The sequence below is a fragment of the Podarcis pityusensis genome, assembly GCF_964106645.2.
Source record: "Podarcis pityusensis genome assembly, chromosome: 8".
NCBI classification, from domain to species: domain Eukaryota; kingdom Metazoa; phylum Chordata; class Lepidosauria; order Squamata; family Lacertidae; genus Podarcis; species Podarcis pityusensis.
In genome coordinates this window covers 19,335,866-19,356,305 of record NC_138033.1, presented here as the reverse complement: position 1 = coordinate 19,356,305, position 20,440 = coordinate 19,335,866, and the positions used below count along the sequence as shown (strand labels likewise).

The 20,440-nt window shown below is 46.1% G+C and overlaps 2 protein-coding genes across 4 annotated transcripts; one reads left to right on the top strand and one right to left on the bottom strand.

The window, feature by feature from the left end:
- Positions 1 to 211: 211 nt before the first annotated feature.
- CTU1 (cytosolic thiouridylase subunit 1) lies at positions 212 to 6,453 on the bottom strand. Its single transcript, XM_081015452.1, has 2 exons — positions 5,822 to 6,453; positions 212 to 2,770 (listed from the first exon to the last, which is right to left on the bottom strand). Exons 1-2 carry the CDS (start codon positions 6,420 to 6,422, stop codon positions 2,214 to 2,216), a joined length of 1,158 nt encoding a protein of 385 aa, XP_080871578.1. The 5' UTR covers positions 6,423 to 6,453; the 3' UTR covers positions 212 to 2,213.
- Positions 6,454 to 11,494: 5,041 nt separating this feature from the next.
- Positions 11,495 to 18,958, top strand: LOC308482373 (zinc finger protein Rlf-like). 3 transcript variants are annotated; one of them, XM_081015435.1, is made up of 4 exons: positions 14,936 to 15,202; positions 15,718 to 15,791; positions 16,253 to 17,833; positions 18,487 to 18,958. In XM_081015435.1, exons 3-4 carry the CDS (start codon positions 16,331 to 16,333, stop codon positions 18,556 to 18,558), a joined length of 1,575 nt encoding a protein of 524 aa, XP_080871561.1. In that variant the 5' UTR covers positions 14,936 to 15,202; positions 15,718 to 15,791; positions 16,253 to 16,330; the 3' UTR covers positions 18,559 to 18,958. The 3 variants fall into 3 exon arrangements, with proteins under 3 accessions (XP_080871559.1, XP_080871561.1, XP_080871560.1); XM_081015433.1 differs by lacking the exons at positions 14,936 to 15,202; positions 15,718 to 15,791 and adding an exon at positions 11,495 to 11,643; XM_081015434.1 differs by lacking the exon at positions 15,718 to 15,791.
- The last annotated feature ends 1,482 nt before the right edge of the window (positions 18,959 to 20,440 follow it).

Genomic DNA, 20,440 nt, shown 5'->3' with positions numbered 1-20,440 from the left:
TAATCAGCTGATCTGAGAAGACACGTTCATTGTGGCCTAATCTTGCAAAACGTAATTCTTACTAACATTAATTCTTCTTTTTAATATAATTTTTATTAGTTTTCAATTGCAATCCACTAATAGCCTCATTATAGCAATACCAATTTATAATACAATTATTAATACAGTGGTATTAACAGGAGCCCTGTTCGCATCCTGAGCAGAATGCGGGTTGCGACTCGCCGCTTCTGCGCATGACTGTACCAATATTTCAAATACCGAATTATATAATTTAGAAAAGGTGCCCCCCCCATGTGCTAGAATTGATGGCTTGATTATTTCTGCATTCCAATATCTTTTTAATTTCCATGACATTCCGGTCATAATAATAATCCCTTATACAACTGTAATATTAATAACTTCTATTTGTGTTGACACATTAATTGATTTATAAAACTACAAGTGAGCAACTCAAACTATCTCCTTGTTCTTCCTTGTTCTGTGTCAATTACAGTGGTACCTCAGGTTACAGATGCTTCGGGTTGCAGACTTCACTAACCCAGAAACAGTACCTCGGGTTAAGAACTTTGCTTCAGGATGAGAACAGAAATCGTATGGTGGCGCGGCAGCAGTGGGAGGCCCCATTAGCTAAAGTGGTACCTCAGGTTAAGAACAGTTTCAGGTTAAGAACGGACCTCCAGAACAAATTAAGTTCTTAACCCGAGGTACCGCTGTATCCTGTTCGTGATGCTTCTTCCTGTCCTTGTAAGATGTTATGTCTTCCTTTCCCCCGGTTGTTATTAACATTAATTCTTAATAACATTTGTAACTCTTTAATATGGCATCATCTATTATGAGCTAACAAAACAAAAAAAGGTATTTTACCAGAACACCTCTTATTTGATTAAATTTGAAGCTCTTAAAGTGGAGTGTGTCCATTTCTGCTTAAATACATTTTGATCCAATGTGCATAAAAAAGGCTGCAAAACTTATCAAATGACAAAAAGCTAACAAGTGTCTAAATTGGAGGACCCCTTTGAGCTTAAGATCCCAGACCAAATGGCCCTCGTGGTCCTCTCTCTGATTGGCCCTGCTTGGATAACCATCTGTTGGAATAGTATCACTCTGGATTTTCTGCCTGGAGCAGAAGGATGGGCTACATGGCCCACTTCAGTTCTGTCACTCAGAATACTTGCTTGGGTGTGGGCATATTCAGTTTTCTGCACGATTTATCCCTTCCTATCTCTCTACTGGTCAGGAGCCGTTGGGGCTACAACCAAGAACTCAACAGCCGTATGCACAGCTGTCTAGTGTGGTGAACCAACCAGGACTACAGCTTGGCACGTTGCTGGCCTAAGCAGTACTGCAGGGAAAGGGAATCTGGTCCTCCAGACATCATTGGACTCCAACTCCCATGAGCCCCAGGGAGGATAAATCAGGAATGATGGGATGTCAAGAGTCCAACACTGTCTCGAATTTCCAGGCCACCCACCCATTTTACAAAGGGAAAAGTTGTGGCCAGAAGGCAGACCCTGGCAAACCATTGGCCTGTTTCTATTGGGTCCACAAGTAGCTGCTCATTATTGCCACCTTTTCACCAAGAATTACGAAACAGGTGCATCTTGGTCTTAATCAGGAAAGCCAGAGTATACAGACAGAATCATTACAGAGATCAGTTACTCTGTTAACAGTTAAAGAAACATGAGCACACACTATTTTTTTTTGTAAATTTTGTTTATTTGTTTATACCCTGGCTTTCAGCCAAAAATATAATAATAATAATAATAATAATAATAATAATAATAATAATAATGTCGCCCCTGCTCTTAGACCAGTAGATTGCTGTTGGTCATGGGCTCCTTTTCATTGGCATCAGAGCATCTGACCCTTCCTCTTCACCCCGTCCTCCATTTTTGCATGATTGTTGGAATGGAAGACGGAGTTTTCGCTTCTTGACAGATTGTTTTCTCAGCGATCTTTTGGTGAGCGACTTTTCCCCTTTACTTAATTTTGACATTTTCCTCCCTAAAAAAAGCTCAACAACCACAAAAAATGGGGTAGATCACTGCCAGTTTTTTATTCTGTGAGTAGATCGCAGTCTCTTGGGAGTTGGATTCCCCTGATATTGAATATAATTTGATTTTAAATAAAACCCTCCAGTTGTTGTTGAGACAACTGCTGCAGCCAGAATGGCTAAATGTCAGGGATGATGGGAACCATGGGTAGGGACAGGCTCAGAAGTCTATGGCCCTCGGGCCTCGCTTTGCCTGCCGAGGGCCTTCTTCTTCCTGTAAGCTGGTCTCTGGCTTCTCACTGCCCAGCAAAGCTTTCTGCAGCCGGCTGGGCTTGCCGATGCCCAGCCGAGGGAGGCCACGATTGAGCCCTTCCAGCAGCAAGCAAGCTTTGCAGAGGGGCTGGCTGGAGAGGTAGCCGCACCGCTGGCAGGTGCCCTGGGTGGGCATGCGGACATCTTCGCGCACCGCCAGCCGCTCGCCCGAGTGCACCAGGTCAGCCACCGTGCTGGGCCGCGTGGCTTCGAGGTCTTTGAGCAGGGCACGGGTGTGCCCGCGGTAGGCGTTGGGGGAGTACACACACTCGGTGCTGAAGTAGTCCAAGCCTTGGAAGTAAGCGTACAGCACAATCTCCTTCTCGTAGGCGTGCTTCAGCGGCTTGCAGCGCGGCAGCTGCCCCTCACTTCCTGTCAGTATGTCTGCACAGCGCCGGAGGCGCCCAATGTCCCCCCGCAGGAAGTTCATCAGCACCGTCTCAGCGATGTCATCTGCGTTATGACCTAAAGAATGAATCAGACAGCAATAGGACGAGTCAACAGGACACGCACCTTCCTGGCTATCCTTGATATAGGCGGAATGAAGATCAAGAACTGCAGGTAGATTTCTAAGTACAATTACCAGCAGATTCACAAGGGATATGGATTTCCAATTATTTAACTATAGCAATAGCTAAAAACTTTTCTTCTTCTTTATTGCACTTAGATCCCACCTTTTTATCCAAGGAGTTCAAAGTGCCGGACATGGTTCTCCCCGCTCATTTATTTCCCACAACAACCTGGCAAGGTAGGATAGGATGAGAAGCATCTTGGGTTGGCGAGGATTTGAACCCTTGTTTCCCAGGTTCTACTGTAGCAATCCAAGCACTATATTGCACTAGCTCTGTTATATTCCTCCCCCTGCTCAAAAAAGTAGGCAGATGTAGAGAGCTTAGGGAAAAACCGGGAGTGAATTCCCCCCTTCTTTATTTTTCTTTTCTTTTAAACCATCTCAATAAGCCAACAACAATAACCATTCAACAATATACAAATAATTATAAGTTACAATCTATCCTTAATATTTATAAGCACCAATTAGGAATTCCAGATGGAGGCATACTGCGTTGGTGGTTCTCTGTGGTTGCCTTTCTTGTTAACATAATCGAGTGAATTTTTCCCCTCTTAATTAAATGCACCCAGGAGCCCCCAGATCCTTAATTCTAAGTGGATGCAGGGTTCTTGCTAGGTATTTAAAAGGAGTTGGGGTGCAGGCCTGCAGTGGAAATGGGCATAGTGTTTGGATATGCTACTTTACATGTACAGATCCATTGTGCGTATGCGCTTATCTGGCCTCCTGGCACAAGCATCACTATAGTTTACAGAGAGGGAGAAGCATGAAGCACTTGGCAGGTAAGCATTGTGCTGATGCACCCGCAGAGCCAACCTGGTGCATCTCCACAGTTTTGAACGCTCCATCACCTCACTGTTTCTGCTTCCAGTAACCTGCAGCAACAAGGGCACCAGGAAACCAGGCAAATGCCACCCCATCTCCCTCTAAAGGTGGCCTTTGGGCAAATTAAGCTGGTGGGTTGTACTGTGCTTTGCGATGAGCCCAGCCTCCCTGCAAGCAAAATTTCAATGAAAAAGAATCAGGGAGGGAAGGGTCAGCGATCTAGGGCCCAGCACAAGAGGCCACCCTCTAACACCACCTGCATATGTCTGTGCCCCGAGCTACTCTTTTCTGCATCAGGCACTGGCTGGTGGACCTCAGGATTTGAGTAAATTAAAATGCACTAAGTAGATCCTGCCACCCTGAAATTTGCCTATAGATCCAGAGTCAACTACATAAAGCAGACAAGGGGCCGTGCCTTCAGCAATGCCTGCTGAGTCTGGAATAAGACCTAACTCGGAAGGGCAGTTACAGCTCCTGAAAAGCAAGCAGGAAGAAGCTGGTCATCAGCCTTCTGCTTCATTGAGGCTAACTTTGGTCGTTTTTTGCTCCCTGGAGGTTTCCTTCAGCCGCCTTGACTGTCCCAATTTCTTTCCCAGCATGCCCATCAGTTGGGCCCCTAACCAAAGGCCACGAATTGTGGCCAAGCACCCCTTTTGCTTTGTGCTGGCTGTGGGTTTCCAGCAAGCACTTGGTTGGTCAGTGCGAGAACAGGACGCCGGACTAGATGGGCCTTTGGTCTGATCTAGTAGGGCTATTGGTCATACGGAGCAGCATGCAAAGCAAAGTCCTTCCTCACCCCCAAAATCACATTGGGCTTAGAAGTGGGGGTGGGGAGGGGTGCATGGTCTCACTATGCAAAGAGAGTAAGGAAGACAAAGCAGTTTGGCCTTACTCAAGGGAGAAATGAAAAGCACGTGGGTAGCTGTGTTGCTTATAGATAATATTTAATATATTATATATTTAATGTGTGTTTATGTGTACATTTATTGCACCAGGGAACAGTCGCAGCAGCAGCAATCTCTAAATAGGGCAATTGTGGGGAACATGTGACCCTCCAAACTCCAACACCCATCGGGGTCTGCCAGTATGACCAATGGCCTGATGGAATATGCAGAGATGGCAAAACTTACCAGAAGATTAAGAGATCAAATGATAGACTCTTTATAATAGAATGGGGAAAAATTATTGAATATATGAAAATAAATTGCAAACAATTAAAAACGTTAGGACTGATATAAGCATGAGCAGTAAGAAATCTAAGGGAATTAAAAAGGATAAAATGGCAAAAAGGATAAATTAAGATATGTAGTAAGAATTTGAGAGAAAAATAAGAAACCGCAACAAAGGGAGATAGGGAAGTTGCAGAAAATATCATTGGATTTGTGTGGATTTATATTTATTGTTGAATATTGTAAAATGGAAGAACAGAAAATAAAATATTAGAAAGGGGGGAAAGAATGTATTATTATTATAATACTAATAATATTTGCAACTGGTTCTGGGACCCTTTTTCTCAAATATCTAAAGGGCTTCTCACAAGGAGGATGGGGCAAACTTGTTTTCTCATGCCCTGGACGGAAGAACGCGTACCAATGAATTCAAGTTACAAGAAAGGAGATTTTGACATCAGGTAGAACTGTCTGATGGTAAGAGCTGTCCTGACAATGGAATGGACTCTGCTGGAAGGTGGTGAACTTTCCTTCCTTGGAGGTTTTTAAGCAGAGGTTGAACAGCCATCTGTCATGGATGCTTTTAGTGGGGATTCCTGCATTTTCAGGGGGCTGGACCAGATGACCCCGGAAGTCCCTTCCAACTCTACAATTCTATGACTTTAAAAGTCTCTAACTTGAAACAGGGAAGTAAAAGTGCTCCCAATAAATAGTTATGTATTCTTGAGTTAAGGTTGTGGCCCCACAAGAGCGTCGTTGTTGCCGTGCCCTCTGCAGTTGCTCAGAAGCTCTTTAGACGGAGATGGGTAAGCCGTGGCCCTCCGGGTGCTGTTGGGCGACAGACCCCATCACCCCAGACGGCTGAGCACACCGGCCGGCGCTGATGGACGTCGGGAGCCCCACCGCACCCGGAGCGCCCCAACCCGGCCGCCCCCTTCACCCCCGTCCCCGCACCTGTGGCGATCTTGTCAGCCCCGAGCAAGGCGGCGCCTCGGTCCAGCGCCTGCCGCCGGAAGACCCCGCAGAAGGTGCAGTTGTTCTTGAGGCCGACGTGGCGGACGATGCGGTCCATGCTCCAGCCGTAGAGCTCCTGGTAGGAGACCACGTGCAGCGGCAGCCCCAGGCGGCCCTGGTTGCGGCGCACGGCGGCCAGCGAGTCGTCCCGGTAGCCGGCGATGCCCTCGTCCACGGAGAGCAGCAGCAGGCGTAGCCCGTAGCCGTGGCGCTCGTTGAGCAGCCGCAGCACGTGCGCCAGCACCGTGGAGTCCTTGCCCCCCGACGCCCCGATGGCCACCGTTTCGCCCGGCTGGAAGAGCCGCGCCGACACCACGGTACCGTGCACCTCCGCCTCGAAGGCCGCCACGAAGCACTCCCGGCACAGCGCCTGGCCCGTCTTGGGGCGGCGGAGCGCGGCGCGCCGGGACCCGCAACTCGCGCAGAGCACGGGCGCCGGCATCCCGGGCCAGCGAGGAGGGCCTCGTCCACTTCCAGCTGCTCGGAAGCTGCCTTGCAAACCCCTCCGGTCGCGTGCGTCTGAAACTACAACTCCCAGCATGCACCGCCACAAACCGGCTGTCGGGATCTGGGCCCTGCCTTCCTCTACGGTGCCCCCAGGGTGCTTGCGAATGCGGGGCTCGTGGCGCTCGCCTGTAAGAGCGCTGTTCAGAGCCTAAGAGCAGTCCTTGCTAGCGCTTGCCAGCTAGAAGCACCCCGCTTGGCGCAGCCGGATGGCGCGCAGTGGCCGCTCCTGGGCGGGGGAGGTTCAATTGCAACCCGTTAAATGAGCCCAAGTTATCCCACCATACATAAATACATACTTCCAAAACCCACAGTTGGGCATAGGGTTGCCATCTGTCCCGTATAATACAGGATTGTCCAGCAGTTCAATGCAAAATGCTATGTCCTGTATTGATAACAGTTTTGGCTTGTACGGTATTTCAGCGCTCGCTCTCTCTGTCAAATTAGGGATCCTCTCCAAATGCGGGTGTTTGAAAAGGAGTGTGAAAGGTCATGTATTTAAGCTCTGGGTAGCCAAGCACAGAAAAATACACAAATTCGTGTGTGTGTGAGTGTGAGACAAATTCCAAAGGGGGCATCCTGTTAGGCTGCAATAGATTGCAATGGATTGCTTTGAAGTCACTGAACCTGAATCGAATTTGTTAAATTGTATGAAAATCAATTAAAAGTATGTGGGGAAAAGAAGTCACTTTAGCACGAGATGGAAAAATTGCCGCCAACTGCCCTTCCCTGCCCTGTATTTTGCCAGAACAAAGGTGGCAACCCTAGCTGGGCAATACTTTTATTAGGCTAACCTTTCTATATGGCATTTATATCTCATCTATCTCTATCTATCATCTATCTATCTATATCTTGATGGGTTTGGCTCAAGCAAAGAACCATGAGAAATGACCATCCCACCTTGACAATATGCACAGTCTTATAGTTTGATTTCTCTATGCTTTACCTTCTTAACAGTGAGGTCATGAGGAACCAGAAATTTCCTTGATTTACTCACCAGGAAGCTAGGTTGGTAAAAAGGTAAAATGAAGGGTAAACAAAAGGTCACCATATGCAGGATTTTTGCATCTAAAAGTCCCTTCATGGAGCTATGGAGGTAGGCTTCAAAAGAAATCCAACCAGAAATTCTATAGAAATGTAGACCAGATAAAACCATAGAATCAGGAAGTCACTCCTTCTGATTTGATAAAGCTATTCAGGAGGACCATCCTTCAGGATGAGTGATCCTTGTTTGTTTGTGTGGCCCAAGAGACTTCTTATCAGAAACATCTGTTTTTACATTACTGTGGTCTTCTCTCTAGAAACTATGCCTAAGCACAGCTACCTAGATTTCATTCTCTCATTTTGACCCCTTTTCATTGGCCAGCATGTCAACTTGTCTAGACACACTTTTGGAACCCCTGCAAACCTATTTAAGGCTTTAGCATTGTTCATCTTTCCTTGAGCTCCCCCTACATGACTCTCTGAAGGTAGTCTCTATTCTCTGCCCCTCCAAGCAATCTTTCTGCAAACTCCAGGAACTTTTAAACTTGCCTCTGGACGACTTAGTCTATGCCTGTGATCCTGTTTTACTAATAAAGATGTAAAATCACTTTGGGCATCACCAAGCCTTATGAAGTATGGTTGATGGAGTTTTGTATTTTTATAACGTTTGTTGTTGGGGGGGGGGGCTGTCCTAAATTCCTGGAATCAGTATAGGGTTAGAATTTAATCAAGCCCCCTGAATCCTCAATCCAGTAGCCTTTTCAACCTGATAATGGCAAATAAGTATGAGTTGTTAATTGAACAAAGGAAGGTGGTGAGCCATTAAGAAATCTGTGCCAGATGCAAATGGTATTGAGCTCCCAGTTCTCCTCATTTTTCATACTTCTATCTTATCCTCCACACAAACTGCCAACTTACTTTATCCCTACTTCTTCTTTTACCTCCTCTTATCCCATTTCTTTATACAGTACAGTGGTACCTCGGGTTACATACGCTTTCAGGTTACATACGCTTCAGGTTACAGACTCCGCTAACATTGAAATAGTGTTTCAGGTTAAGAACTTTGCTTCAGGATGAGAACAGAAATCGTGCTCTGGCGGCACGGCATCAGCAGGAGGCCCCATTAGCTAAAGTGGTGCTTCAGGTTAAGAACAGTTTCAGGTTAAGAATGGACCTCCGGAACAAATTAAGTACTTAACCTGAGGTACTACTGTATTCCCAGTTTATTATTTTAAATATATTAACCTTTATCTTTCTAATTTTCCTTGTCACCTCCTCTGGCCTGTTCAGGCCAGATGGAGTTCTCCCCTGACTGTCAGTAGCCTTTACTCACCATTCAGGAAAATGGTATTTTTAACACTATGAGGAGCCCAGGAGCAAATTGGTCACAGGATCTCCTGGCAATGTCATCCCTTGCCAACTAAATAAATAAATAAAAGTAAATACACATATAATGCTTAAAAAAATACCCCACTTATATCTCAAGAGTTTAAGGTCAGTACAACAATTCACATTCATATGTGTCCACTTCAGCCCATCTGCATATGGGGCTCCTCTTCACCTTCCACCAAGAAATATAAACTTTATAAGACTTTTTATTTTCTACTAAGCATTAAGCCCAATGCAGGGCTACGTTTGAATCCCCCTCTGACTGAAGGAAACTGAAGCTTGAGCTGGGTCTTCCACAAACACTGGAAGAGGGCAACGGCTGAGGGCGTCGGCATGGCCCATCGATTTCCCCGTGCGATGGACGAGCCGGTAGTGGTAGGCAGCCAGGAAAACAGTCCATCGCAGCATGCGCGGCAAGAGGACCGGTGGAGTTGGTCGATCACCAGCGAGGAGGCGCACGAGCAGCTTGTGGTCAGTGATGAGGTCAAAAGTCCTGCCGTAGAGGTATTCATGGAACCTCTTCACTCCAGCCACAAGTGCCAGTGCCTCCTTGTCGAGCTGGCTGTAATTCCGTTCAGTCAGAGATAGCGTCCTGGAAAAATAAGTGAGCGGTGCTTCTCTTCTGTCTGGAAAATGGTGACTGAGGACAGCGCCGATGCCAAAAGGTGAGGCGTCGCAGGCAAGGACCAGCGGCCTGGCTTCACTGTACTGTATCAGCACACTGTCCGATGAAAGGAGAGCCTTGACCACGTTGAAGGCAGCCATCTCCCGATGACCCCAGGACCAAGGTGTCTTCATGCTGAGGAGTCGGTGAAGAGGCTCGGCTACCATCGCTTTGTGGGGCAGGAACATGTTATAAAAGTTCAGCAGTCCCAGTAACGCCTGAAACTCCATCTTGTTCTTTGGGATGGGGGCCTGCTGGATAGCGTGGATCTTGGATGTTGCCGGGTGAAGGCCGGAGGCGTTGATAAGATAGCCCAGGAGCTCCACCTGTGGAACAGCGATCTGGCACTTCTCCTTCTTTACCTTGAGCCCAGCCTCCTGAAACCTGGTCAGCACGGTGCGGAGGCGCTCGAACAGCTGCTGCTGCGAGTCTGCGGACACCAAGATGTCGTTGAAATACGGCACCACACCCGGAAGCTCTTGCAGGAGACGCTCCATAAGGCTTTGGAAGATGCCAGGAGCCACCCTCACCCTGAACTGCAAACGGCGGCAATGGAATGCCCCTCGGTGGGTGACGATTGCCTGGGCTTCAGCGGTGGCATTGTTGATGGGCAGTTGTTGATAGGCTTGGGCAAGGTCCAGCTTAGCGAAGACCTTACCCTTACCCAGGGAATGCAGCAGGTGGTGGACAACAGGAACCGGGTAAGCGTGCTGCTGAAGTGCTTTGTTGATCATGCACTTGTAGTCGGCACAGATTCTCACCGACCTGTCTGGCTTGACAGGTGTGACGATGGGGGTTTCCCACTTGGCGTGGTCAACCAGCTCCAAAACTCCTTGGGCAATCAGCTTGTCCAGTTGTTCGTCCACCTTAGCCTTGAGAACAAACGGAACCCGGCGTGGCTTTAGCTCCGACTTGTGGATCAAAGCTAAAGGAGATGGGCGTACCTGTATATTGACCCAAAGTGCCGTCAAAAACCTCAGCAAAGTCTTTGATCAGACCCTCAGTCTCTGTGTTAGAGATGGAGTTGATGCCGGTGATTTGCAGGCCGAGGGCATCAAACCAGTCTAGCCCTAGGAGGCTTGGCCGCTGACCTTTGACCACCACCAGTCGGAGCAGGCCCGAAAAATCCTTGAAGGCGATCCAGAACCGCCCAACGCCTACCATGGGAATGTCGTTTCCCTGGTAGTCTCTCAGTGAGAGTCAAGTTGCCTTTTGGACACTCTGGGTACGAGTCTTTTGATGGTGCTCTAATACACGATGGACAGGGCAGACCCGGTGTGGATCTCCATGTCACACGGAGCTCCTTCAATGAGCACAGTTGACATTCAGCTTGCGTCGCGTAGGTGAGTCTGTTTGGCCAATTGTGGTTCCGGACGGGCAGTGGCAGTTGGTGAGAGCGAAACAGCTTTCCTTGGCGGACGAGCTTTCCTTGGCGGACTGGAGTGAAGATTGGACTTGTGAGTCAGTGAAGGGGGGGTGTCGGACAGAGCTGATCGGCAGACCTTGGCGATGTGGCCCCTTTTGGAACATTTCCGACAGATGGCGTCTCTGAATTGACACTTGGCACGGGAATGGTTGCCTCCACAGCCGGCACATTCCGAATGGCCCTTGGACTTCTGTTTGAACTTCCCGCGCTCCCGCTTTGTTTGGTGCACGTCATCGTCTTCACTGGAGGATGCCTCATCACTGCTAGCCTCTTCATGATGCACTGGGACTGGCTTCCTAGCAAGAAGCGGCCTACTGGCCTTGCGGATCTCCTGGGCGGAGCGTTTGGCAGCTGGTTCCGGTGGTAGAACGCATGGCGGGCAGCAATCTTGTTGTGGGTAAACATATCAGACGACACAGCGATCCTTCAAACAGCTCTTGTTTATTCACAGGCCCAGAATAGAACTAGGCTGAAAAAACTATTCCCCCCGCCCCTCGGCTTCTGTCCTAGCCCCGCTCCCCTTTTTCCCCACGGCCGTCACGAGAGCCCCAGCTCCGGTTGGCTGGTATCCTTCCTATTCCTTTTTATGTATGGGTTGTGGAGGGAGAACGCAAATACGCACGCGCATATTCGGTTTGTTTTTTTTAAAGCCGACCCGCCCCCGGGCGGCGCGCGATTGTCTCAGCTTTCAATGGGGGGACTCGGAGCTCTGCTTTTTCTCCCCCCTCCTCCCTTTCCATTCCGCCTCCGCCTCTCTCTCCCTCGGCAGGCAGCCCAACAGACCGACCAGGAACGGTGAGTGACCGACTGACTGGCAGACAAGCCTGGGCAGGTTTCCTCGGAAGCCAGTCCCGTTGTGCCCACCGGGGGCGGGTTGGGGGGCTTCCCCCTCTCGGCAGCCTGAGGGGCTCCCCTGGCCCCGGGGGTGGTTCTTGCATAGCAGCCGAGTTTCCCTCTTGTGGGTCGGTGGGTAGGGTTTTCCAGAAGAAAAGAGGTGTGCAGGGCTGAGGAGGGAAGGCAGCTCTCCTTTTCATTGGGACTTTTTTGGGAGGTGGGGAGAGTACCTTCCGTTTCTTCCTTTTCCCACTTACGTCCTCCCTCCCAGACAGACCCTCTTAAACCCAGCCTCGCGAGAAACCGGGGCCGCTGGTGGGGAAGGGTCCCTACCCTGAAGGAAGTCGGCTTTCTTTTAAAACAGGAGGGAGGGTCGCTTTATAACAAAAGTAAACTCTGATCCCAGGATAAGGACCCTTGCGAGCTTGTGGGGCGCGCGTCTCTCCCATCACGAGGAATGTGGGCTTCTTTTAAATCGGAAGTGAACTTTCTTGGAGACTGGGGTCCACGGATGGGCTGGTTGAGTGTATGAGTGAGTCAGTTCATGCTTGGTTTCGGAGGAATTAATCTTTCTTCGTGTTTTTCCTTTTTAAACCAATATGCCTGGATCGGATGTTAGGGGGCATGGGGGAACTTTGGTAGGTCCCTGTAGCCTTTTGTTGGGTCTCTGTTCTAATAGCATCAAGATATGAAAAGGCCCGTGTTTCCTGTGTGCAGGGGACAGGGGTGTTGCATCAAAACTTCTATGGCTGAGAATATGCAGGATGGGTTGGAAACCTTTTGCCATTTTGTAAATACGGTTAGGAAGGTTGCACCATACCCCACAATCTCTGCTAAAATGTGGGGTTCTAGGTGCTCACTAAGGGTTGTTGGGAAGATCGAGGTACAACAGAGACTAGTGCCTTTAAAGGTTTATTTAACATATTTACACCTGGAAGTCTGCAGTGAAAGAGGTGCAGAGCATTATATCCCAAGAGTATCTATCTCTCATGGCTCTTGCCATAGCTTAAGCCTAAAGCAGCAGTTGGCCATTTGCTCTGCCCAGCAGCTCATGGAGGTCTGGCCTTTGTTGCCCACCCTTCTTCCAACACACCTCACTAAACCCTTCTATCCTCTGCCCCCCCTTCCTCAAACCTGCACATCTTTTACTGTGACATCACTCCCCTACCCGGTCACCTTGGCAACCCCTGCTTTGCACAGATCCAGGAGTCTCTCTCTTTGTTGTGCTAATGACCAGCAATCAGTACCTTTGTTAATGGCTTATCCTTGGCTAGCTATGTGAACTAGCTGGGCTTGTGATCCCAAACTTTAAAGCAACAGTGCTGTACTTGTTGAGCATTTGTTATGTGACTTTTAAAATCTGCCTTCCCAGACTTGTGCTGTCCTGATTTTTTTGGACTACAAATCCCACCACACCTGACTGTTGGTCATTCTGGTTGGGGATGAGTGGGAGCAAAGCTGGGGGAAAGGCTGTAATGATCAAATTCTACAGTTCAATTCTGCAAGTCCTGCCCCTAGGCAAAGTGTACAGGGCACCTGTGACTAATAGAAATAGGAAAAATAGGAGGAGAACACTGAAAAGCGTATACTAACATGACTTAGTCGGTATGAAGGGACAGGATACCCAAATCCTGTCTGTGAAGTCACCCCAAAGTCACCCCAGGCCTCAAGACTTCACCCCAGGCCTCAAAACCAAATTTCCCCTTTCTTCTAAAAATCCACAGCTTCAGCTTTTCTCTGCTTTCTCACAAGATGCTGCTGCATAAGCAAAACGTTATTTTTATCAGTACAAGAAAGCTTCAAAAAGCTAATGAATAGGCTCTGTCAGTGCCAAGCATAAGCAGGCCTGGGAACTGAGTCTTTTCTTACCCAGTTGCAACAAATCTTGGACATGCTGAAACGCAAGGCTTCTCAACCCCCTTGGCGTCTCAGCCCCCTTTTTCCAGGGAAGGGCGCCAAGAGTCTCCAGACAGGAGCTTTCTGTTCATGCTCAGGGAAACTCATGAGGCAAGACTCCTGAGGAGGGGGAGAAGGGGGAGGGAACTGGAGGGAATATATACTCTGTGCAAATGACTGTAAAAATTGTGCTAAAACTTGTGAGTTATCACGCTTGCTCCTTCTACCAGCCCGGATGGTAGCAATAAAGCTCTTTCTCTGAATCAACCCTTGAGTGTCTGCTTGACTCCTACTTCCCTCTCCCGGGCGCAGTGCTCTTCCAATCCATGCGCAAGGCCTGAAAAGGCTACAGGTAGACACTTAATTTCATGGTTGTGGGTTCAAGCCTTACATTGGGCAAAAGATTCCTGCATTGCAAGGGGTTGGACTAGATGACCCTCATGGTCCCTTCCAACTCTACTATGATTCTTTGATTTAACACATGCACGGGAAATTGCTGTAAAAGAGCACCTTAGACACATGACAATTAGTCACAGTTTACTTAGTGACATATGATGGTGTTAAGCTGCTGTACTTAAAATAGCAGCCTTTCTCTTCAAAATGAATGATGTGTGTGCATTGTTGCTGTGAGGTTGTTGCTCAATTGCTGTGGTTTAAGAAGTGATTGTTGGAGGTTTGGGAATAACCCAAACAGAAATTCCTAGGTGTCAGAAAAAATTATTTACTTATGCAACAACTGCGCCCATGTTTTGTTAGCCCCAAAATGGAAAGTGAACGAGGTCCCAGCTAAAGAGGAGTGGTAGATTTAACAAATAGAATAAGAGAGCAAGAAGAACATATATTTAAAGAAGAGTGGAAAACATTTGTTGAATATATGGAAAATAACTATAAAGCTGGAAACACTGGCAGCACTAAGATAAATACAACAGAGTAAATAATTTTTGATGGATGTAAAAGTGGAAAACTGATTTGCATGGAAAATATGTGGGAATGCATGATATGTAAAATGAAGCAGAAGAAGGGAAGTCATTGGATATTTTAAAGTTTGTAAAATGTTTGTTTTGAAATGTAAAATTTGAAAATTTAACAGAAATTATTATAAATTAGAAGTGATGGTTGGAAGTGCTCCAGTCCATAGAAGTTGTGCTACATGGTTAGCCTAGGTGACTTTAGAGGCCGCATCCTGTTCTTAGATTTTAATACAACAGTGAGAGACACTCCTTGAAGCTTACAGCAATTCATGGTTCAGCTGTGTTAGTGCATTATATCATAATCTACAGGTAGGGTATCATCTTTCTTTTTAAAATCATGGGAAGGTTGTGTATGCAAAAGGCAGGGGATTGGAACCTGAGTGCCAGAGCTTGCTTTCCCCAGTGAGCACTTATTCAGAACATCTAGCCCTTTAAGAAAAAATAGGTACTAACAGTTGCAACTTAGCAACCTATGGGTTGTCTAAGCAACAGAACACTTCTTAGTCTCTGGTTCCCTAGGGAAGCGTAGAGCTGAATCACAGGGAATCTACCACTGCATGACATATAGCAAGACATCTGTGCCTCTCCCTGTGGGTTAATGAATAAACTAAGGAGCAAAGAGTCACCTTTTTGAATAGAAGATACAAGAGAAGGTATAAAATTTGTCTATAAGATTTTTTTTTTTGCAAAGTGTCATTGACTGACTACTCCATATGCTAGAAGCAATCTGTAGGTTGTTGTTGTTGGCACCCATCTATCTCCAGAGTCAGTGCAGTGTGCTTCCAGGGGTGAAATCAAACCATTGCATTAGCAACACCCCCTTCTCTGCCTTGCTGATGTGCTCCAAAGGAAAGCAGAGCAATAAGTGGCACCAGCTTGGATGGCTCCATCCAACTGTCTTAGGGACTCCACTCCGGATTTGTGTAGGGTTTACTCCTTAGCCTTTTCTTCGTCCAAAGATATTCCTCAAAGCAGCAGAGGTTTAGGATCAGGGTTTTCCTTCTAGGGTTATTCATTCTGTAAAATGAATGTTAATCATGTGTTCATCATTGAGAAAACAATTAAAGAGAGGTGGAGTGGGTTTGTTAAACAGAAATCAGTGAAAACAGGATACTGAACTAGATAAGCCTTGGATCTGACTCAGCAGATTATGCTTCTATCTCTCCAGAAGACCTGGCTTGGCTTAGAACATTAAGTGGATGGTTCAGAAATTGAAATAAGATTGAAATAAGAAATGCCAGAGTATGTATCTATATATAACCCTCTAATCCAGGCGTGGGGAACATGTGGCCATTCTGATGTTTCTGAATTACAACTCTCACCATCCCTGGCCATAGGCCATGCTTGCTGGGGTTAATAGGAACTGGGAGTCCAGCAACATTTGAAGGGCCACGGGTTCCCCAAATCTGCTGCAATCGCTTCTGGATTGAGAGGAATAGCTCTGTCGGTAGAGCATGAGACTCTTAGGGTTGTGGGTTCAAGCCTCACATTGGGCAAAAGATTCCTGCATTGCAGGGGGTTGGACTAGATGACCCTCATGGTCCCTTCCAACTCTACAATTCTATGAAATGTCTAGAAATCTGAAGAAAGAGCATCTTACCCAGATATCCTGTCCAGTTTTTTCATTTTTCTCCCTTTTGTCTTTAAGATAGATCTCTGGGGGCTAAATTAAGATCTGACTTGCGCTCTCTTCTTTCCTATAGGCAGAAGAAGCAGGCCTTATTGTGTCTGTTTTGTTATGTGTGAGAGCCCTGCAGCTCCGATCAAATGAAAATGATGACATGAAGACCTCTGTATGCAAAACAATTGCATGCCTTCTGCCGGAAGACCTCGAAGTAAGAAGAGCATGCCAGCTCACTGAATACTTACTTGAGCCAAGCGAGGAAAGATACAGTCTACTAGAAGAGCTCTACCTGCAACAAGATAAAAAATTGGATGGAAAAAACTCCCTGTGTTTTGAGCTGCTGTTGGCTTTAAAGGCGTATTGGCCATTTGATCCAGAATTTTGGGACTGGAAAACTCTGAAGCGACACTATCTTAAGTTGTTAGGAAAAGAAGTTTCTGAGTCAGAGGATGATCTGAGTTGCAGGAAGATGTCTTTCAATGAAACTGCTATGCTAGATGTTTTCCTAAGTGATAGTGAAGATAATAATTCTGAAGGTCAAGATACAATAAATCAGCCTAAAGTGAGAGTTAAAAAGCCGATTGGGTCCTCAGAAAGGTACCAGAGGTGGCTTCAGTACAAATTTTTCTGTGCTATTTGCAAAAGGGAATGTATAGAGGCCAGAATACTTCACCATTCTAAGATGCATATGGAAGATGGCATTTATACATGCCCAGTGTGTATAAAAAAGTTCAAGAGGAAGGATGTCTTTGTGAAGCATGTGATGGAACATGTAAAAATGCCTCCTAGTAGAAAATACCGTGGTAAGAAGAAGTTGCTGTTGAAGAAAGAGAGGCTGGCGATGAGCAGTCTAGCCAGAATTGCTTCTGTAGGCCTTGGAGAACAACCCAGAACTGACACGCAGGATTACATCACGTTTAGTAAGCTAGAAAACTGCCACTTGCAGGACAGGGACCTGTACCCGTGCCCAGGCACGGATTGCTCCAAGGTGTATAAGCAGTTCAAGTACTTAAGTGTTCACTTGAAAGCAGAACACGAAAATGATCAAAATGCAATGCACTACATGGACATGAAAAACAGGAGAGAGAGGTGTTCATACTGCAGGCGGCATTTTGTTTCGGCTTTCCATCTACAGGAGCATGAACAAGTGCACAGTGGCCCTCAGCCGTACATGTGTGTGTCAGTGGGCTGCTATGCTAGGTTTGGATCAGTGAATGAGCTGCTCCATCACAAACAGCAACACGACGATCTGCGTTATAAATGTGAGCTCAGTGGCTGTAACATTGTTTTCAGTGACTTGGGGCAGCTCTACCACCACGAAGCCCAGCATTTTAGGGATGCTTCCTACGCATGCAACTTTAGTGGCTGTAAAAAATTCTACTATTTTGAAACGGAGTTTACGGATCACATGTCAATGCATATTACAAATGGTCAAATTAAGAAGGTACAGATTAAGCAGGAGGAAAATGTTTCTGGGGACAGTCTTACCTGCCTTTCAGATTTGGAAGTGTTTGAACAAAAAGACCCCGCCTGCCTACATGAGAGTCTTAATTTGCCTTCAGGATCTACAAATTCAGAGGCAATCCAGCAGGTTAAGCAAGAATCTACAAACTCAGAGGGAATCCTGCAAGTTAAACAAGAAGCTATGTTTGATGGAGAGGTAGATGTTAAAGTAATGACAGTTTAAGAAGCAATATTGGACCCCCTAGCCAGTGAGATGCAGTTGGTGCCATTGCCTGAAGCAGTAGGTTTGGCCAGGCAACTCCTTTCTCTTAAACTCCCGTTAAAATGTTTTGATCTGGGTTAAGCAGCTATATAGTTATTTTAGTCTAACATAGTGTTTTATTGTCCAACATAGAATTTTAAAATTCATCTCTGGTTATTTTTGTGCTTTTTAAAACTGTTTTTAGTTGTTTTTATTATACTTTGTACATCACATTGAGATAAATATATTTGGAACGCAACGTCTTAAAGACTTAACCAATTTATTCTGGCAAAAGCTTTTGATTGCCTCAGTCCCACTTCAAGATGCATAATCGTAAAGTGGTAAGCATATAAATACATTATTCTGGCAGTGTCTTTCTGTATCATGGTCTAACATAAACAGACCTTTTCAGGGCTGTTCTGAGACAGATCCCAAGGTATTGGCTGCTATTAGAATACATTTCCTTGGAGCTCCAGGTTCTGATCGATTTCAGTACATTTCAGTGGAAGGAAAATGTCAGGAAATAATGCAGTTTTTTCTGTGATTTTGCAGACTAAAATAAAGATAACAAATATGACTCCAATTTGCTTGCATGGTTTTTGTTCCAGGTCTCTGACAATTCTGTGAAATACAGCAACTTCTCCTATTTTCATTTCTCACTGGATTCTCTGACACCCTAAACCACAACTCCCATCTTCCCTTGCTGTGATACCATCCAGCAACATGCAGGTTCACCATCCTGCTCTGTATGAAGAGCTGTGTATCTAAATGTGGTTACAAGAATATGTGTCTTGAAATTGCACCACCACAATCTCTGGACAGCAGACTGAACAGGCACACAGATCACCTGCTCAAAATCATCTTTGTTATGGTAGGGCACTGAAACATCTGAAAGTTGTACTCGTATTTTACGTGGCCGAAAAAGATCTTACAGCACTTTGCAAAGGATGGGAACCCATTCAAATAAAAGCAAGTAATTCTTTAGGGAGTCATTGTGCTCTGCTGAGTTAAATTAACATTGTATTGCAATGGGTCATTAGGTGTTTAATGCAACACAAAAATAAAACACCTTATGCTTCACCTATATATGAATTGTAGCCTTTTTAGGCCTTTTTCACGGGTGGAAAGAGCATTGCGCCCGGGGAAGGGAAGAAGGAGTCAACAGACACCGAAGAGTTAAACCAGAGAAAGAGCTATTTATTCTACCTTCCAGGTAGCAGAAGGAGCAAGTGTGATAACTCACAAGCGAGCACAAACTGAAAACATTTTTACATGCAGTTTTTTATCCATTCTTTCAAGTCCCCCTTCCCTCCCAATCTACTGAGCTTGCATAGAATTGTTTCTCTCTCTCTCTCGTTCTACTGGTGCTGTTTCCGGAGAAAGTTGCAAGTTGGATGTGCTGCTGGCAAGGTCAACTAAAGCCTGGGAAGCACAACGCATTGTTCTTCTCGGCTACCTTTGTTACAGCAGAGCAAAAGCTTAGCTAATGCTTTTAGCTACTGAGAAAGTAATTTTGAAAAGTCTTGAGGCCTGGTTGGGGGGGTGACTACACAGGTTTTAGGGTATCCTAACCTGTCCTCTCCTCTCCTTCAGAATGACATATGAATGGTTAGCTCACTGCCCATAAGCACACATTATCGGCACATGCGTAAGCCACAGCTCTCTTACCTGCCAAGTTCAGAAATAGCACCATGCCTAGAACTCACTCCATGATAAATGAGGTGAGAAGGACAAAGGATGTACGTTTCCCACCCTCCTGTCTATTGCTTGGATTGGTGATCAAAGTACAAGGTATTTTGTATGAACAACAATTAGCACTTATAGGAAGGGGAGGGAGGGAATGAAACGTATACTTTATATACGCCAAAGTGTGCTGTAAACTGGGTGCTGATGTATCATGTGCTTCAACAAGACTGCGTACAAATTGTGGCGTCTCTCTTCCTACTCTTAATTTCTGTGTCATTGCTACTCTTAATTTTTGTGTCAGTTTCCCCCCAAAATGCTGAACTCTCCTAGAACCTGCTAGGTTGGCAGCTAGGTTAGCATATAAAGGGGCAGTAATAACACAAAGCTCAGAATGACTCTGGTCAGAGTCTCTGCTGAGCCTACACAAGATGATGTGAAGCTATTTGTTGTTTATTCACTCCATTTCTAAACTGCCCTTCCCCTAATGCATGTTTATAATGAAGGTACATAGAAGTGGTTAGAAAAGAATATGAAACAAAAAATCCAAATAGTTAAAACTAGGTAGAAAAAGAGAAAGGTCTGAATGCTGTAATGTACCAAAATTTTAAAGCTTGCTTTTTAATTGAAAAGCAAAACATTTCCAATTTTCTATGACAGATAAAAACTTATTTTTTAAAAATCTCTAAATAGGAAGGAAAGCCAACATTAATCCTATAACAAGCGAATAAACAAGTCGCTCCAGAGTACTGTAAAATCTGCGGATCGCATTCGCCCTTCTTGCTGCAGCTCCACGCCGGAAGCTTCCCTTCCTCCCCCGCCTCTCCGAAGTAGCTCCGCCCCTCCTCCCCACTGGGCAGCGCTGGGAAATGGGGCGGG

What these genes read in the sequence shown, in the direction of transcription:
- CTU1 (XM_081015452.1), bottom strand. Translation starts at nt 6,422, where the DNA reads ATGCTGGGAGTTGTAGTTTCAGACGCACGCGACCGGAGGGGTTTGCAA. An exon ending in GGCTGACAAGATCGCCACAG is followed by an intron (nt 2,771 to 5,821) that starts GTGCGGGGACGG and finishes TTCATTCTTTAG; the next exon opens with GTCATAACGCAGATGACATC.
- LOC308482373 (XM_081015433.1), top strand. Translation starts at nt 16,331, where the DNA reads ATGAAGACCTCTGTATGCAAAACAATTGCATGCCTTCTGCCGGAAGAC. An exon ending in AAGCTATGTTTGATGGAGAG is followed by an intron (nt 17,834 to 18,486) that starts GTAGATGTTAAA and finishes TTTTTGTTCCAG; the next exon opens with GTCTCTGACAATTCTGTGAA.